The sequence below is a fragment of the Rhizophagus irregularis genome, chromosome 23 (assembly GCF_026210795.1).
Source record: "Rhizophagus irregularis chromosome 23, complete sequence".
Taxonomy (NCBI): Eukaryota; Fungi; Glomeromycota; class Glomeromycetes; order Glomerales; family Glomeraceae; genus Rhizophagus; species Rhizophagus irregularis.
In genome coordinates this window covers 3,163,822-3,176,329 of record NC_089451.1, presented here as the reverse complement: position 1 = coordinate 3,176,329, position 12,508 = coordinate 3,163,822, and the positions used below count along the sequence as shown (strand labels likewise).

The 12,508-nt window shown below is 27.6% G+C and overlaps 4 protein-coding genes across 4 annotated transcripts; 1 reads left to right on the top strand and 3 right to left on the bottom strand.

The window, feature by feature from the left end:
- Positions 1–646: 646 nt before the first annotated feature.
- Positions 647–2,029, bottom strand: OCT59_015640 (uncharacterized protein; the record flags this gene model as incomplete). The annotated part of the gene is made up of 1 exon (XM_025328605.2): positions 647–2,029. The coding sequence occupies one exon, from the start codon at positions 2,027–2,029 to the stop codon at positions 647–649; it is 1,383 nt and encodes a 460-aa protein (XP_025165870.2).
- A 1,242-nt stretch (positions 2,030–3,271) lies between these two features.
- OCT59_015639 (uncharacterized protein) lies at positions 3,272–3,922 on the bottom strand (the record flags this gene model as incomplete). Its single annotated transcript, XM_025330934.2, has 1 exon — positions 3,272–3,922. The coding sequence occupies one exon, from the start codon at positions 3,920–3,922 to the stop codon at positions 3,272–3,274; it is 651 nt and encodes a 216-aa protein (XP_025165869.2).
- Positions 3,923–5,248: 1,326 nt separating this feature from the next.
- Positions 5,249–5,815, bottom strand: OCT59_015638 (uncharacterized protein; the record flags this gene model as incomplete). The annotated part of the gene is made up of 2 exons (XM_025332886.2): positions 5,249–5,284; positions 5,375–5,815. 2 exons carry the CDS (start codon positions 5,813–5,815, stop codon positions 5,249–5,251), a joined length of 477 nt encoding a protein of 158 aa, XP_025165868.1.
- A 2,472-nt stretch (positions 5,816–8,287) lies between these two features.
- OCT59_015637 (uncharacterized protein) lies at positions 8,288–8,896 on the top strand (the record flags this gene model as incomplete). The annotated part of the gene is made up of 1 exon (XM_025322611.2): positions 8,288–8,896. One exon carries the CDS (start codon positions 8,288–8,290, stop codon positions 8,894–8,896), a length of 609 nt encoding a protein of 202 aa, XP_025165867.2.
- Positions 8,897–12,508: the final 3,612 nt, after the last annotated feature.

Genomic DNA, 12,508 nt, shown 5'->3' with positions numbered 1-12,508 from the left:
AGAATACCTTCATAATTGGACGGATAAGTTTACCAATATTTTTGTCAATAACGTGTTTCAAACTTTTACTATCCGGGTCCCACCAGAAAACCCCATGAGGATCTGCACAGGGAATGAAATAACTGCAAAGATACCTCTTGGCTTGATCGAGGTCACTCATACTCTTTGCAGCGACAATAAGCCGTTTAAGCTCATTGATACTAAAGGCTTTCGTTTGTTCACCGAATTTGGGGATAACTTGAGCTTGAGTGGTCATTTTTTCGTTCTATTAAATCGAGTACTAATTTATAGTTACCTAATCTTCAATTGCCGAATATATTTTTTCCAAAGATCCGCGCTTCTACCCGGTTATCTCTCTGTGGCTTTACAGACCTTTTAGGGGCTATTAACCTACCTGTTTACTCGGTTTGCTATCTCACTGCTTCCGACAGATGAATAGACTGAATCCTGATCATATGACAGATCTATGACAGAATGACAGATCTGGGGGGGTAAAATCAAAACTTTTTTCTGGGAGTATCCTCTCCCGATTTTTCTGAAACATCTGTCATATCCGTCATATCTGTCATACCCCTCTGATTCTATCGTATTTTCCTCTCTTTTCCCTTATTTCATTCTTTTTTAGTATATTATTATATGACAGATGTTAATGACAGATGGTGACAGATATAGGGGATTCCCTACCCCACGGAGGGGAGATGTAGGTACTGCGAGGCCGCGAGGCCGAGGTGGGGTGAGCGTAGCAAGACACACTACCAGCCCGACGACGTTTACGGTTGTCACTTGTTGTTTTGAAGTTCTTATCGTCACAGTTTTGAGAAATGTGTAACGGTGATCCACAAGTGTTGCATGTTTTGGCTGATATGTGCCCTGGGATGATGAAGATGGTGTGGTTAGCAAATTGTGATGACGCGCCTCCCGTTGCGTTATCAGGATAATTCTCTGGTGAAACGTATATGTAGGCATTTTTCATGGTTGAGTATCGAGTAGTTTGTGTAAACGTACAAGTACGTCCATAAATGTGTTTGATAAGTGGATCAAGATCCGTAGCAGTGGTGTTAAGTGGTAGTCCAGTAATTTTAAAATATTTACTGGTACGTTTTTGAAATTCAGGATCGTTTTGATTGCCTGGTAAAATTCTTACTACGAAATTTTCTATTTCTAGGCTCCAATAGTTTTCTTTCATGAAATAGTCATAGGCAGATTGTTTATCGAAGCGTACGATTAGTTGTTTGTATGCAGGTTTGATGAAAATTGGGCGTCCGCGATTGTTGCGGTTAGGTAATTTTCTCAGCGGCTTTTTGAGCTCTTTTTGGTCTATGATGTTGCTGCCGGTTTTAATAGCGAGGTGTTTGATAAGCATTGTTGTGTCGTAATTATAAGGTATGTCCATGATTTTTATGACAGCTGAGTCCAAATCAGCGAATTTTTTATCCAGTAATGTGTTGATAGCTTCATTGGTTAATTCGTATATTTTAACTTGTTTAAGGTTGTCGGGACTCTTTTCTATGTAGTAGTTAAGCGAGTCACGTGTTCTAAAGTATATAGTGAAATATTTGTATGTGGAAGTTGTATTAGATTCAAATTTAAAGGCGTTACTGTCACAGATAAATGCCGTTTTTAGTAAGTTAATGATTTCATTGTTAGAGAGTTCAGGTTTAAAACTATCTCTGGGAATAAATCCTTTGTGTGCTTTGTTAGAAGCTTGTGATGTTTGTGTAAAAATATCAGTTAGCACGGTCATTGGAATCGCATTTGGCAAGTTTGTTTGTGTGGCTGTTTGTGATTCCGGTGATTTTCCTTTATCTGGGTTAGGTTCTGAGGGATCTTCTTCCATATTAGTCAAGTTATCATTGATTGGTGTTTGCATGTGAGTATCATTTTTTATTGAGTCACGTGATGTGAGTTCAATTTCGCTGTGAGAAAGGTCGTGAGTTGAAGAGGTAGCTATTACTTCTTCTATAGGGCAGTCCGTAGATACTTTATCGATATTGGTAACAGTGTTATTGTTGGGTTTACTGTTAGACATATTTTTAACTGTATTTGGTGAAGAATATGTAAAGTATATGTCTTCTTCGTTAGTCACCAAACGATGAGATTTTTCTATATTTTTAAGGAATTTTTTTGAAAATTTTTTTCCGATATTAAAACTCATATGATAATGTTCCGAAAAGAACGTAGAGGCCAAAACTGGTGAAAAAAGTGGTACTTGTCTATAAAGAAATATGTGTTTTAACGAAAATTTCTTCTGTGAATTTTTGGTATTTTACGATCGTCGGAAAGAGTTCTCCTTTTCTTTACACTACAGACATACACTACATGTTATCGTAACACCATCATCAGAAGAATGCACCCCTGATGTGGGCGTGATTTATATGATCACGTGAAATTTATTTATACAGTTTACAGTAGAATTGGCATCATGCATGAATAGAAACCGCGCCCACAAAACGGAGCGGCCAGAAAGAATAAATGGATAAATGAGGATATCATCTACAATACATGTGACATTTGGCCAATTAAATTTCGGCTTTATTTATATTCATGAACCCCAATAAAAAAAGTACTTGGTGGCCGGCATTATGCGGAATTATGCACTGTCACGTGAACAGTGCGGTGACAAATAATAGTGATGAATAAGTTTTTACCCGATAAATTTAAACATTGAAAACACTGACAGAAGTGATGATTTTTACATGGTCATGTGTCAAGTGCTTTTTTTCTTGGGAACGTTAGGGATGATATATATATAAGAATTTAAGGCCGGGCAAAAAAAAAAAATTTAGATTCTCGTGACCCGGCCGGGTCAGTTTTTCGAGAAATGGGATTTTTTTTTTTTTATAGTAAAAAATTTTTATCACGTGATTTTAAGTTTTTGGCCAATGTGCGTAAAAAAATTTTACATATGAAAAAATTTTACATCGGCCGGCCGGGTCATTTTTAAAATTTTATGTCACGAGAATCTAAAAATTTTTTTTGCCCGGCCTAAGAATAGAAAATTTAATGTGTGATCGAATAATAATAATTATAAATATTACAAAATATATCTATAGGAGTCACTGCAAAAAAAGTACGTATTTGATGTATAAATTTATTGTTTATTCCATTAAGAATATAAAATAAAATAAAAAAAATTCTATTAATAATTTTAATTAAATGCTTAATAGATATAACTTATTATATTGTAAATTCACATTTTCCTTAATTAAAAAAATTTAAAAATTGAAATATTATATAAAATAATCCCAAAAATGAATATATATTATAAATATCATACCTTTAAAAATTTTTTTAATAATTCTCTATTTCTATATTTATGTAAAAAAATTCTAGATTCCTTTTTAAAATCTCTTTTATGTTTTTTTGTTTCAATTTCTTTCTTATATTTTAATATTAAGTGATGATCTATAATATATTGTGGATGTTTAAATCTACAAAAATTTTTTTTACAATTAGCTCCATACCAACACATTCGATCATCGGAAATTGGTAATTTTTTAATCATATCTTTATTACGTCTCTCTTTAAAAATGGCTTGTGAAAATTTTTCTGGTAAATCTTCATTAATTATATTTGCTGTTATCAATGAAGTTTCCGTTTTCTCTTTTTCTTTAACTGTTGAAAATCTATACTTGACTTGTTCATTATGTTTAAAAGAATGAGTTTTATATTGACAAATATTTTTCATCAAATTATTTAATTGATTTCTTGCATCATTAATTCTATTTTCAAATGGAGGATTTTCTTTTTTCTTATTAATATAAATTTTAATTTGTGCAGGATTTGATTTTGTATCAATATAAATATGGGTACCAGTTTTTTCTGAAATGGGTTTTAGGTTACGTCCTTCACGACCAATTAATTTACCGATCTCAATATTTTGAGGGATCAAAATTGATGATTTTTGAATTTGTTTTGACATTTTGTAAAGAAAGTGAAAAGAAATTTAAATTTTTTTTTTTTTTATCCAACTATGTAAAATAAAAAGTAACGAAGGGTATATTTATAATGAAAATCATCTTTTCTTTTTAACAAAAGCAAAAGTATATTATTATTATTTATTTATTTATTTTGTATTTGTTTTAATTTTTCAATTACGTATTAAATGTTATTGTAATGTCATTGTTTAAAGATATTCAAATATGTCGGATATCAGTTTCCGAAAGAACGACGGGACCTCATGATTCATGAATTACCATATTGGTACAACAAAAAAGAAATTCCGACTTGACAAAAAATGGAACGATCTTCGAATTACGTTTTGTGTAACATTATCAATTTTTACGATTATTATTTTTTTTAAAAAAAAGTAATAATTAATCTCTAAAATAGTAAGTGAATTTGTATTTTGAAATTTAATAATATTATTTTATTGGCATGATAAATTTAATTTTAGACATTATTTGACGTAAATGTTTAAAATAAAAAAACTAATCATTGTAACATTTAAAGGATCATCTAGAAGCTAATCATTAGTTACACGTTCAGAAGATCATTGCTACGCTTAAAGGATCATCCGTTATGCTACGCTTAAAGAATAATCTAGTAACTTCATGTATTAACGTCCAGAACGGAAATCTAGCAATGATAAATCGGAATCGAATATAAAAAAAAATAGCTCAGCGCAGGAATAATCATAAATAATAAGAGTCATAGTTAGTAATTTTGCATTTAGCTACACTTTTAATGTACCCCTCGCTAGATTATTTATGCAAGGGATCACAGGAAAAAATTTTGCAGTGGTTTGAACGTTAGTATAACAAAAAAACTTGACGAAATTAATCAGTAAATGTATAGCCATTACCATCATCTCTGCTATAGGTTATACCTCATTATAACACATACATCCTAGTAAACGATTTTTTTAACGTAAAAAAATACTCGAAATGAAAAAAATATGATATTACTTCTAAAACTTCCAAAGAAAGGAGTTTTATAAAGAGCAGTTTTAACTAACTAATGACGAGATTGAATTTCGTTATGATGAAACATTTTCTCTCAGTGAGAATTGAGAGTGATTAATTGATTTTGATTTTTGATACTAATATATTTTGGCTATGAATTCCTTTATTTTTTTTAAAAAAAAAGGTTACATAAGGATATTTATTTCTATAACTAAAAAATGCATAATTGATAATAAAGAATAAAATAAATGATAAAAATAATGCGTAATTGAATGATAATAAAATGAAAAAAAAAATGCATAATTGATAATTGATAATAAAAATTAAAAGGGAAAAAAAAAGAATTAAGCATTTCTTTTGACATTTTCCTTATTTCGTGACTAAATATGGGAAAGATGAAGAATATTATATATTAAAAAAAAATTATCAAATAAATATTAATAAATTCAAATGTTTTTGAAATATCTTACTTGTCGTGTTTTGGTCGTATGCGACATTTTTCGGTTAAATCTTTTTCTTTTTTCCTTCGAATCGTTATCTTTATGATTTCTTGGTGTTGCGTGTTGATGGTTACCATTATCTGAAATTCTAACATTTTTTTCCTCTTTTTCCATATCTTTTCTTTGACTTTTTGTCTCGATATCTTCTAGTAATTTATTTAATTGAAATTTTGCTTCATCAATCCTCTCCCAAGGAGAACTATTTCCAATTCTATCTTTAATTATTTCAATTTTAATTTCTATTGGATTTGTATTTTCAATTATGTGTATATGTGTACCAGTCTTTTCAGCAATGGGTTTTAGGTTACGTCCTTTACGACCAATTAATCTGCCAACTTCAATATCTTTGGAAATTTTAATAGTAGTCGAAACGATTGAATTTCTGATGGAATTTTGCATTTGTTTTGCCATTTTGATGAAGAATTTAGAGATGATTGATTATTCTTTATTATTATTATTATTAGAAGAATATTTTTTTTTTTTTGAAAAATACGAACTCAAAAGAGGGGAGTATTTATATTTTAGCAAATATCTCAAAATATAAACAAAGACATTTTATTAACATAGTTATCTCAAAATACAAACAAAAACATTTTATTAACATAAAATCAACAAAAAGTTTTTTGTTACTATTTTTTTTCTTCAAACAAAACCAACAAAACCATCGTTTTTTATTAACAAAAAAAAAAATTAAATGATTTTCACAATAACGAGTAAAACTATTTTTAAATAAATTTTGTAAAGCCAAGATTTTATTATGAACTCTTTTTAATCATGAAAAACAAAAAATATTTGAAAAGGATTTTCATGTGATGATGATGAGTGAAGACTATCACAAAAAGGGTATGGCCGGATACTTTTGTCCGGATCATCGGGTCTTGTGTCATACATTACCTCATTAATTTAATAAATGTTTTGTTATCAAAAAAGGAAATTCTTACTGCGTTGACTATAATTGAAACATATTGAACATATGATTTTTTATAATGAATTATTGATAGTAATTAATCAATATGTTTTTGTCTTTTTCAAAAAAGGAATTTTTTCACTTTTTTGTTTACGGTATCTTATAAAATTTTTTTGACTTAATTAATTTTTCTTTAAATTAGAAAGTAACTTGCATTGATTTTAACTTTATTTTGCACTAAACTTGTAACTGGATTTCGTACATGTTGTTACTATAATTCCTATAGTCCTATAATTCTCTCAACAATGACACTTTAGAATTAAAAAAAAAAATAATGAATTCTATTTTTGACTAAACTTTTAATAACAATTTCTAGATAATTTTTATTCAAAGCAATTTAACAAGATAAAATTGGTTCATATTGCGTAGTTAATATTTTGGAAATTCTTATAACGTAAAATCACGTGACTTTAACGAAATAGTGACGCTCTTTATTATCCAAATATTTTTAATTATTGTGAAGTAATATACTTAATTACTTATTATGTCTAAAAAGATTTGTTATTTGTTAGCACTGCATCCTTAATACAAAACATACGATAAACGTTCAATCCATATAGTATTTGAAGGTCGCAAACGTGTCGAATTTTATTACGTACCGAGATTAATATGAATATTATTATATATGAATTATTTAGAAATGAAGAAAATATAAGTGTAAAATTTACTAATACTTTATTATTGCTACAGTTTACATGGGTAGACTTTTTATATTTAAAAATATTTTAGAACTAAAAAACACTATTGATTATAATGATAATAATAATTCATACGGGTAATTATTATTTTAATTTTATTATGAATTCTAACCCTGAAGTATTTTTGAGCGTGAAATTTATGAAATTATTACAAACAAAAAAAAAAATATTTAAATCATTAATCATAATTTAAAAGGGTTTAAATGTTTAAATACTGTTTTGTTTTGGAAATACCAAAGAAAATAAATTAATAAAAAAAGTTCATGTTAGTAAAAAAGAAAAATGATTTTAAATAAATGGGAATTTTAATTTTAATTTATTTTTTTAATCATAATAATTATTTCTATTTACCAGCAGTCGCATTTTTTTTTTCATAAAGCATAAAGACTATATTATAAATATATATATAACTGAACTGAATACATTTGTTAATAATTCATTTACCTATAACTAAAGAAATTACATATTGAAAATTTTAATTATTTTTTTTTTATAAAATAGTCGATAGTCGATAGTTGAATAACGCAGTACGAAATAGGGATAATAATAACTGATAACAAAAACATTTGTTAATTGAGATAATTTGTGGCACAAGTCCGGTGATTTGATTTGGACAAAAGCAGTGATGTACATTTGTACTTCCAATAGTACAATAATTTGGTTGAAACTAGAAGCTTCCAATCCAAATGGCTTTATTAGAAAATTATGCTTCCAATCTTTCCAAAGGTGCTTCAAAAGGCGCTTCCAATCTTCCAAGGGCACATCACTTGACAAAAGTATCCGGTTATCCCTTTTTTGTGATAGTCTTGACTATCAATCACATCATCACACGAAAATCCTTGTCATGTTTTTTTTCATGCTTAAAAGAGAACAATTACCTTTTATGATAAAAACATGATAAACATGGTTTAAAAATAGAGTTTTCCATTTATTGAGAAAATCATTTTTTTCATGGATCGTCATCAAAACCATCGTCTTTGTTAATTAAAAAAAAAATGGTTTTGTTAAAATAATATAAAACTTTTGTTGGTTTTATAATAATGGAATGTGTTTTGTTTGCAATTTGCGATGTGTTTTTTGCTTATAATTTGCGATAATTGCTAAATTATAAATACTCCCCTTTTTTGTTCTGTTAAAAAAATCATATTTTTCTTCCTCTTTTTTTTTAATAAAAAAAAATAATACTATAATATATCATCTTTAAATTCTTTATAAAAAATGGCAAAGGAAATGCAAAATTCCATCAGATACTCAACTGTTTTGACCATTTTTGAAATTCCAGACCATGTTGAAATCGGTAAATTAATTGGTCGTAAAGGACGTAACCTAAAACCCATTGAAAAAGGAACTGGTACACACATTTACATTTATAAAGAAATAAGTCCTCGACAAATTGAAATTAAAATAAATAATGATAATAAAGATAGAGGTGAAAATATTTCAACTGGGGAGCGGATCAATAAAGCAATATGTCAAATAGACAAGTTATTAGAAGATATTAAAATAAGAAATCAAAGAAAAGATAACGAAAAAGAGGAAGAAAATGTTAAAATTGCAGATAGTGATACTAATCATCAAGACGCAACAGTCACAACAATCACAACAGTCGCAACACCAAAAAATCATAAAGATAACGACCTAAAGGAAAAAATAAAAAGGTTCAAACAAAAGAATATCCCATACGACCAAAACACGACAAATAAGATATTTCAAGAATGTATGGATTTGTTAATATTTTATTTGATAATTTGTCTTTCTAATATAAGATTTTACATCTTCTCCAAGGAAGATGCTAAAAGAAATTCTCCTATAAACCGTATGAATTAAATCAATCCAATTAGTCATATTTTTATTTTTATTTTTATTTTTATTATTAATTATGTATTTTTTCATTCGTATTATTATCACTCATTTATGCATATAGTTTTTATTATAGATTATAGATTATACATTTTTTTATTATAAGAAATAAAATTTATTATTATATAAGCAATAAAGTTTTTTTTTTAAAAAAAAAAATAAGATTTCCCAATTCTTCACAAATCATAAAATTGGCAAATTTTTTTTAATATTAAACAAACGCAATAGTGATCCTTAAAATAATTTATTTTGCTGATTTTATTTTCTTCGTTTCGAATATTTTGGCTAGTTTTTTATTGTCCTACCAATGAAACATGTTAGCTATTTATAAAACAATTAAACAATTGCATCCCTCCCTAATTAAAAAAGTTTGTCATCGTAATTCTTTAATTAAATCGTGATTCGTGAGATCATGAATATAATAATAAAAGATTTTATATTAAAAATGAGAAAAAAAAAAATTCATGTAAATTAAGTTAATTGACAATTTGTTGCCTTAAGTGACGATTTATCTTAAATATAACGATATAAATAATGATTTTATATTCAGTATCGTTAATATTATGATTTTATAATAACGATTCTTATGCAAAATAATTTGTGCTCATATAACTATTTTATATTATCGTTCTTCTTTACTTGCAAAGAAAAAGATGAAATTCTGAAACATATTAAATTAAAAAAATATTTTACCTGGGGTAATAAAGAATCATATTAAATTAATGTTTTTATTATTTTACAAATATCTATTTTAAAATGTCTAAATATTGTTCAAATTATGCAAAGTAAAAAAATAAATAAAATAAAATAATGACTTCCGAAAATTTGCCTGCATTTTTTTTAGGTTATTTCATTGTATAGAAATTAAAAAATTAATATAAACTTTATGGCCATTTGTTTTCTACAATCACTTGCCAAATTGCCACATGATATTTAATATTGTTTTATCTAACGATAAAATAATTTTAATTCAAAATGAATCTTCATTATCGATATGTAATGTATGTAATGATAATTGAATTACGCTTTATAAAAGATTATTATTCAAACCATAAATTTCTCAAATTCAATTAACAAATACTGTAGGTAAAATCAGTGTTTCATAATATTTTATTAAATTTTATAAATTCTTTGTCTTGAGTAGTCTAAGAAATTTTTACTGTATTTATTCTTGTGCTGTGCCTGTGATCAACTGATCATCAGCTGATCATCAGCTGATTCTAATTATAAACAAGTTAACATTAAACATAACAGGGAGCTTTAAGCAGTTTTATTTAAATTAAATCATTATAATTTGACAAATCTTACTTAAATGTTAAAATTTATTGTTATTAAAGTGATAAAATCATGCATTACAAAAAATGAAGTTTAAGATATTGTTAAATAGTTAAAACCCAAAAGATGTGATTAATCTATCATACTTTTCTTGCAGACGACTATATTCCATGATGACCTTTTCATCTGTTTTTATTGAGTCATAATCAAGAGCAGTTAAAGTTAAAGAATCCCAAGTTTTGGCACGACTAATTGCAACATATGCTTGCCCAGCTGCAAACATTTGTGAGTCTAATGCTACTGTAACATCTGGTAGGGTTAGCCCTTGAGTTTTATGTACTGTTAAAGCAAAAGCATTCTGAATAGGAAATTGATGTCTTGAAGCTGGTTTTCCATTGTAATTGAATCTATCAGTTGTTTTTTTAACAGTTATATAGGATATTCCAGTTTTGGTTGGAAATGCTACATCAATAAGTTCTTCATTTTGAATTTCCATTATAATGCCAATTGAACCATTGCAAATTCCATTTTCATATAGGGTATTATTGAGAAACATTACACGTGCTCCTTTTTGAATTTGAATTGTATCTGGAAGATTAGTGTATTTTCTGAAATGTTTGTTACATTTTTTAATATCCCAAGATTCATTATCAAGTTTATCTTGTGCAAATGAAGTAAATGATAAATCATATGATTCATCAATTGGTAAGTAAGACATAGCTATTTCATTAATCCTATCAGCCATAGAGCGATATCCCATTATATGAGTTGTTTCTAAAGGAGATTTAGTATCTGAAGGAGCTATTACTTTACTTTTTAATTTTTCCCGTGTTTCATTTGTAATTTGATTAAAACGTATTTCTTGTAAAGTTTCAAAGTAATCTATATCTTCTGATTGTCGTTTTGGTGTATGAAGGAATAAAGGCATAAAAAATTCCCATGATACTGATTTAAATACAAATGGTGCATTGATAGGAGGTAATTGTGCCAAATCTCCAACTAATAATACCATTATTCCACCAAATGGCAATGTACAATTATGTAGTTCACAAAACATTTTGTTAATAAAATCTAATAAATATGGAGATACCATAGAGATTTCATCAATTATAATAGCATGAATTTTTTTTAACCTAGTTCTATTTTCAGCATTTTCCATAGCTAATGACATATAATTGCCTGAACTTGGTCTTATTTGTAATTCAGAGTGAATGGTTTTGCCATTTATATTTTGGGCTGCAACACCTGTTGGAGCCATAAGCAAATAGTTCTTATGATTATTAGTTAGATAATCTGTAATAAGTTTTAACATATAGGATTTTCCAGTTCCTGCTGGTCCTGTTAAAAAATAGCAGGGATGCTTTTTTTGGTGAATAGGTCCCCAACTTGTAACTAATATATTATAATTGAAATATTGATCATTTGTACTTGTTATTGATGAATAACTTGGTAAATAAGGAGCTGGATTAATTAATGAATCCAATTGTTGACTAATTAGGATTTTCAAATCTGTATTGAGATTTACAGTAATCTGTTGAATTAATTGTTGATAATTTTCAATTACTAAATTGTATCTAACAATTGACTTTTGCTTTATATCACTTATTAATTCCTGATATTCTTGGGGAAATTTTGATTGAAAATGTTCTTTATATGTAGTATAATTATTCAATAATTCTGCTTCATTACGAAAAGAAAATTGTAGTAGCAATTGTTGATAAAAAAATTCTTCACCAGATTCAATTGTAGTGTAATGAAAACGCACTAATATTTCCTTTTGTCTTTTTACTACATATCTTCCATTAAGATCTATCCAATATGGCCTGTTTGAATTGGGTAATTTAGAACCTATTTTATATTGCTGATGATATTTTGGATATGTTATTTCATCAAAAATAACATCTTGAGGTCTTTTAAGATATTTGTCTATTGCATCATCCCAATAGGGATTTTCATTATCATCTAATATCATATGAACAGGTTTAATTGATTTTGATCTGGAAAAAGGTGGTGCTGAAGGTAAATATTCAACAGCTATTGAAGATCGACAGAGCTTATAGCCAAGTAATAATACCATAACTTCTAATGAAGAAATTCTTCGAGCTATTATATGCTGACGATAAGCATTATGTTCTTCTAAATCAAATGCTCCTATAGGTTCAGCTTTTGTAATATATTTGGTAATATAATGAGCAAAATATTTTGAAGTAACATACATGAAACAACAATGTGCTTGCCATAGCAATAAAGTTGGTGCATGGTAAGGAATTACCCATTGGTCTTCAGGTTTGGTTCTTTTATAAG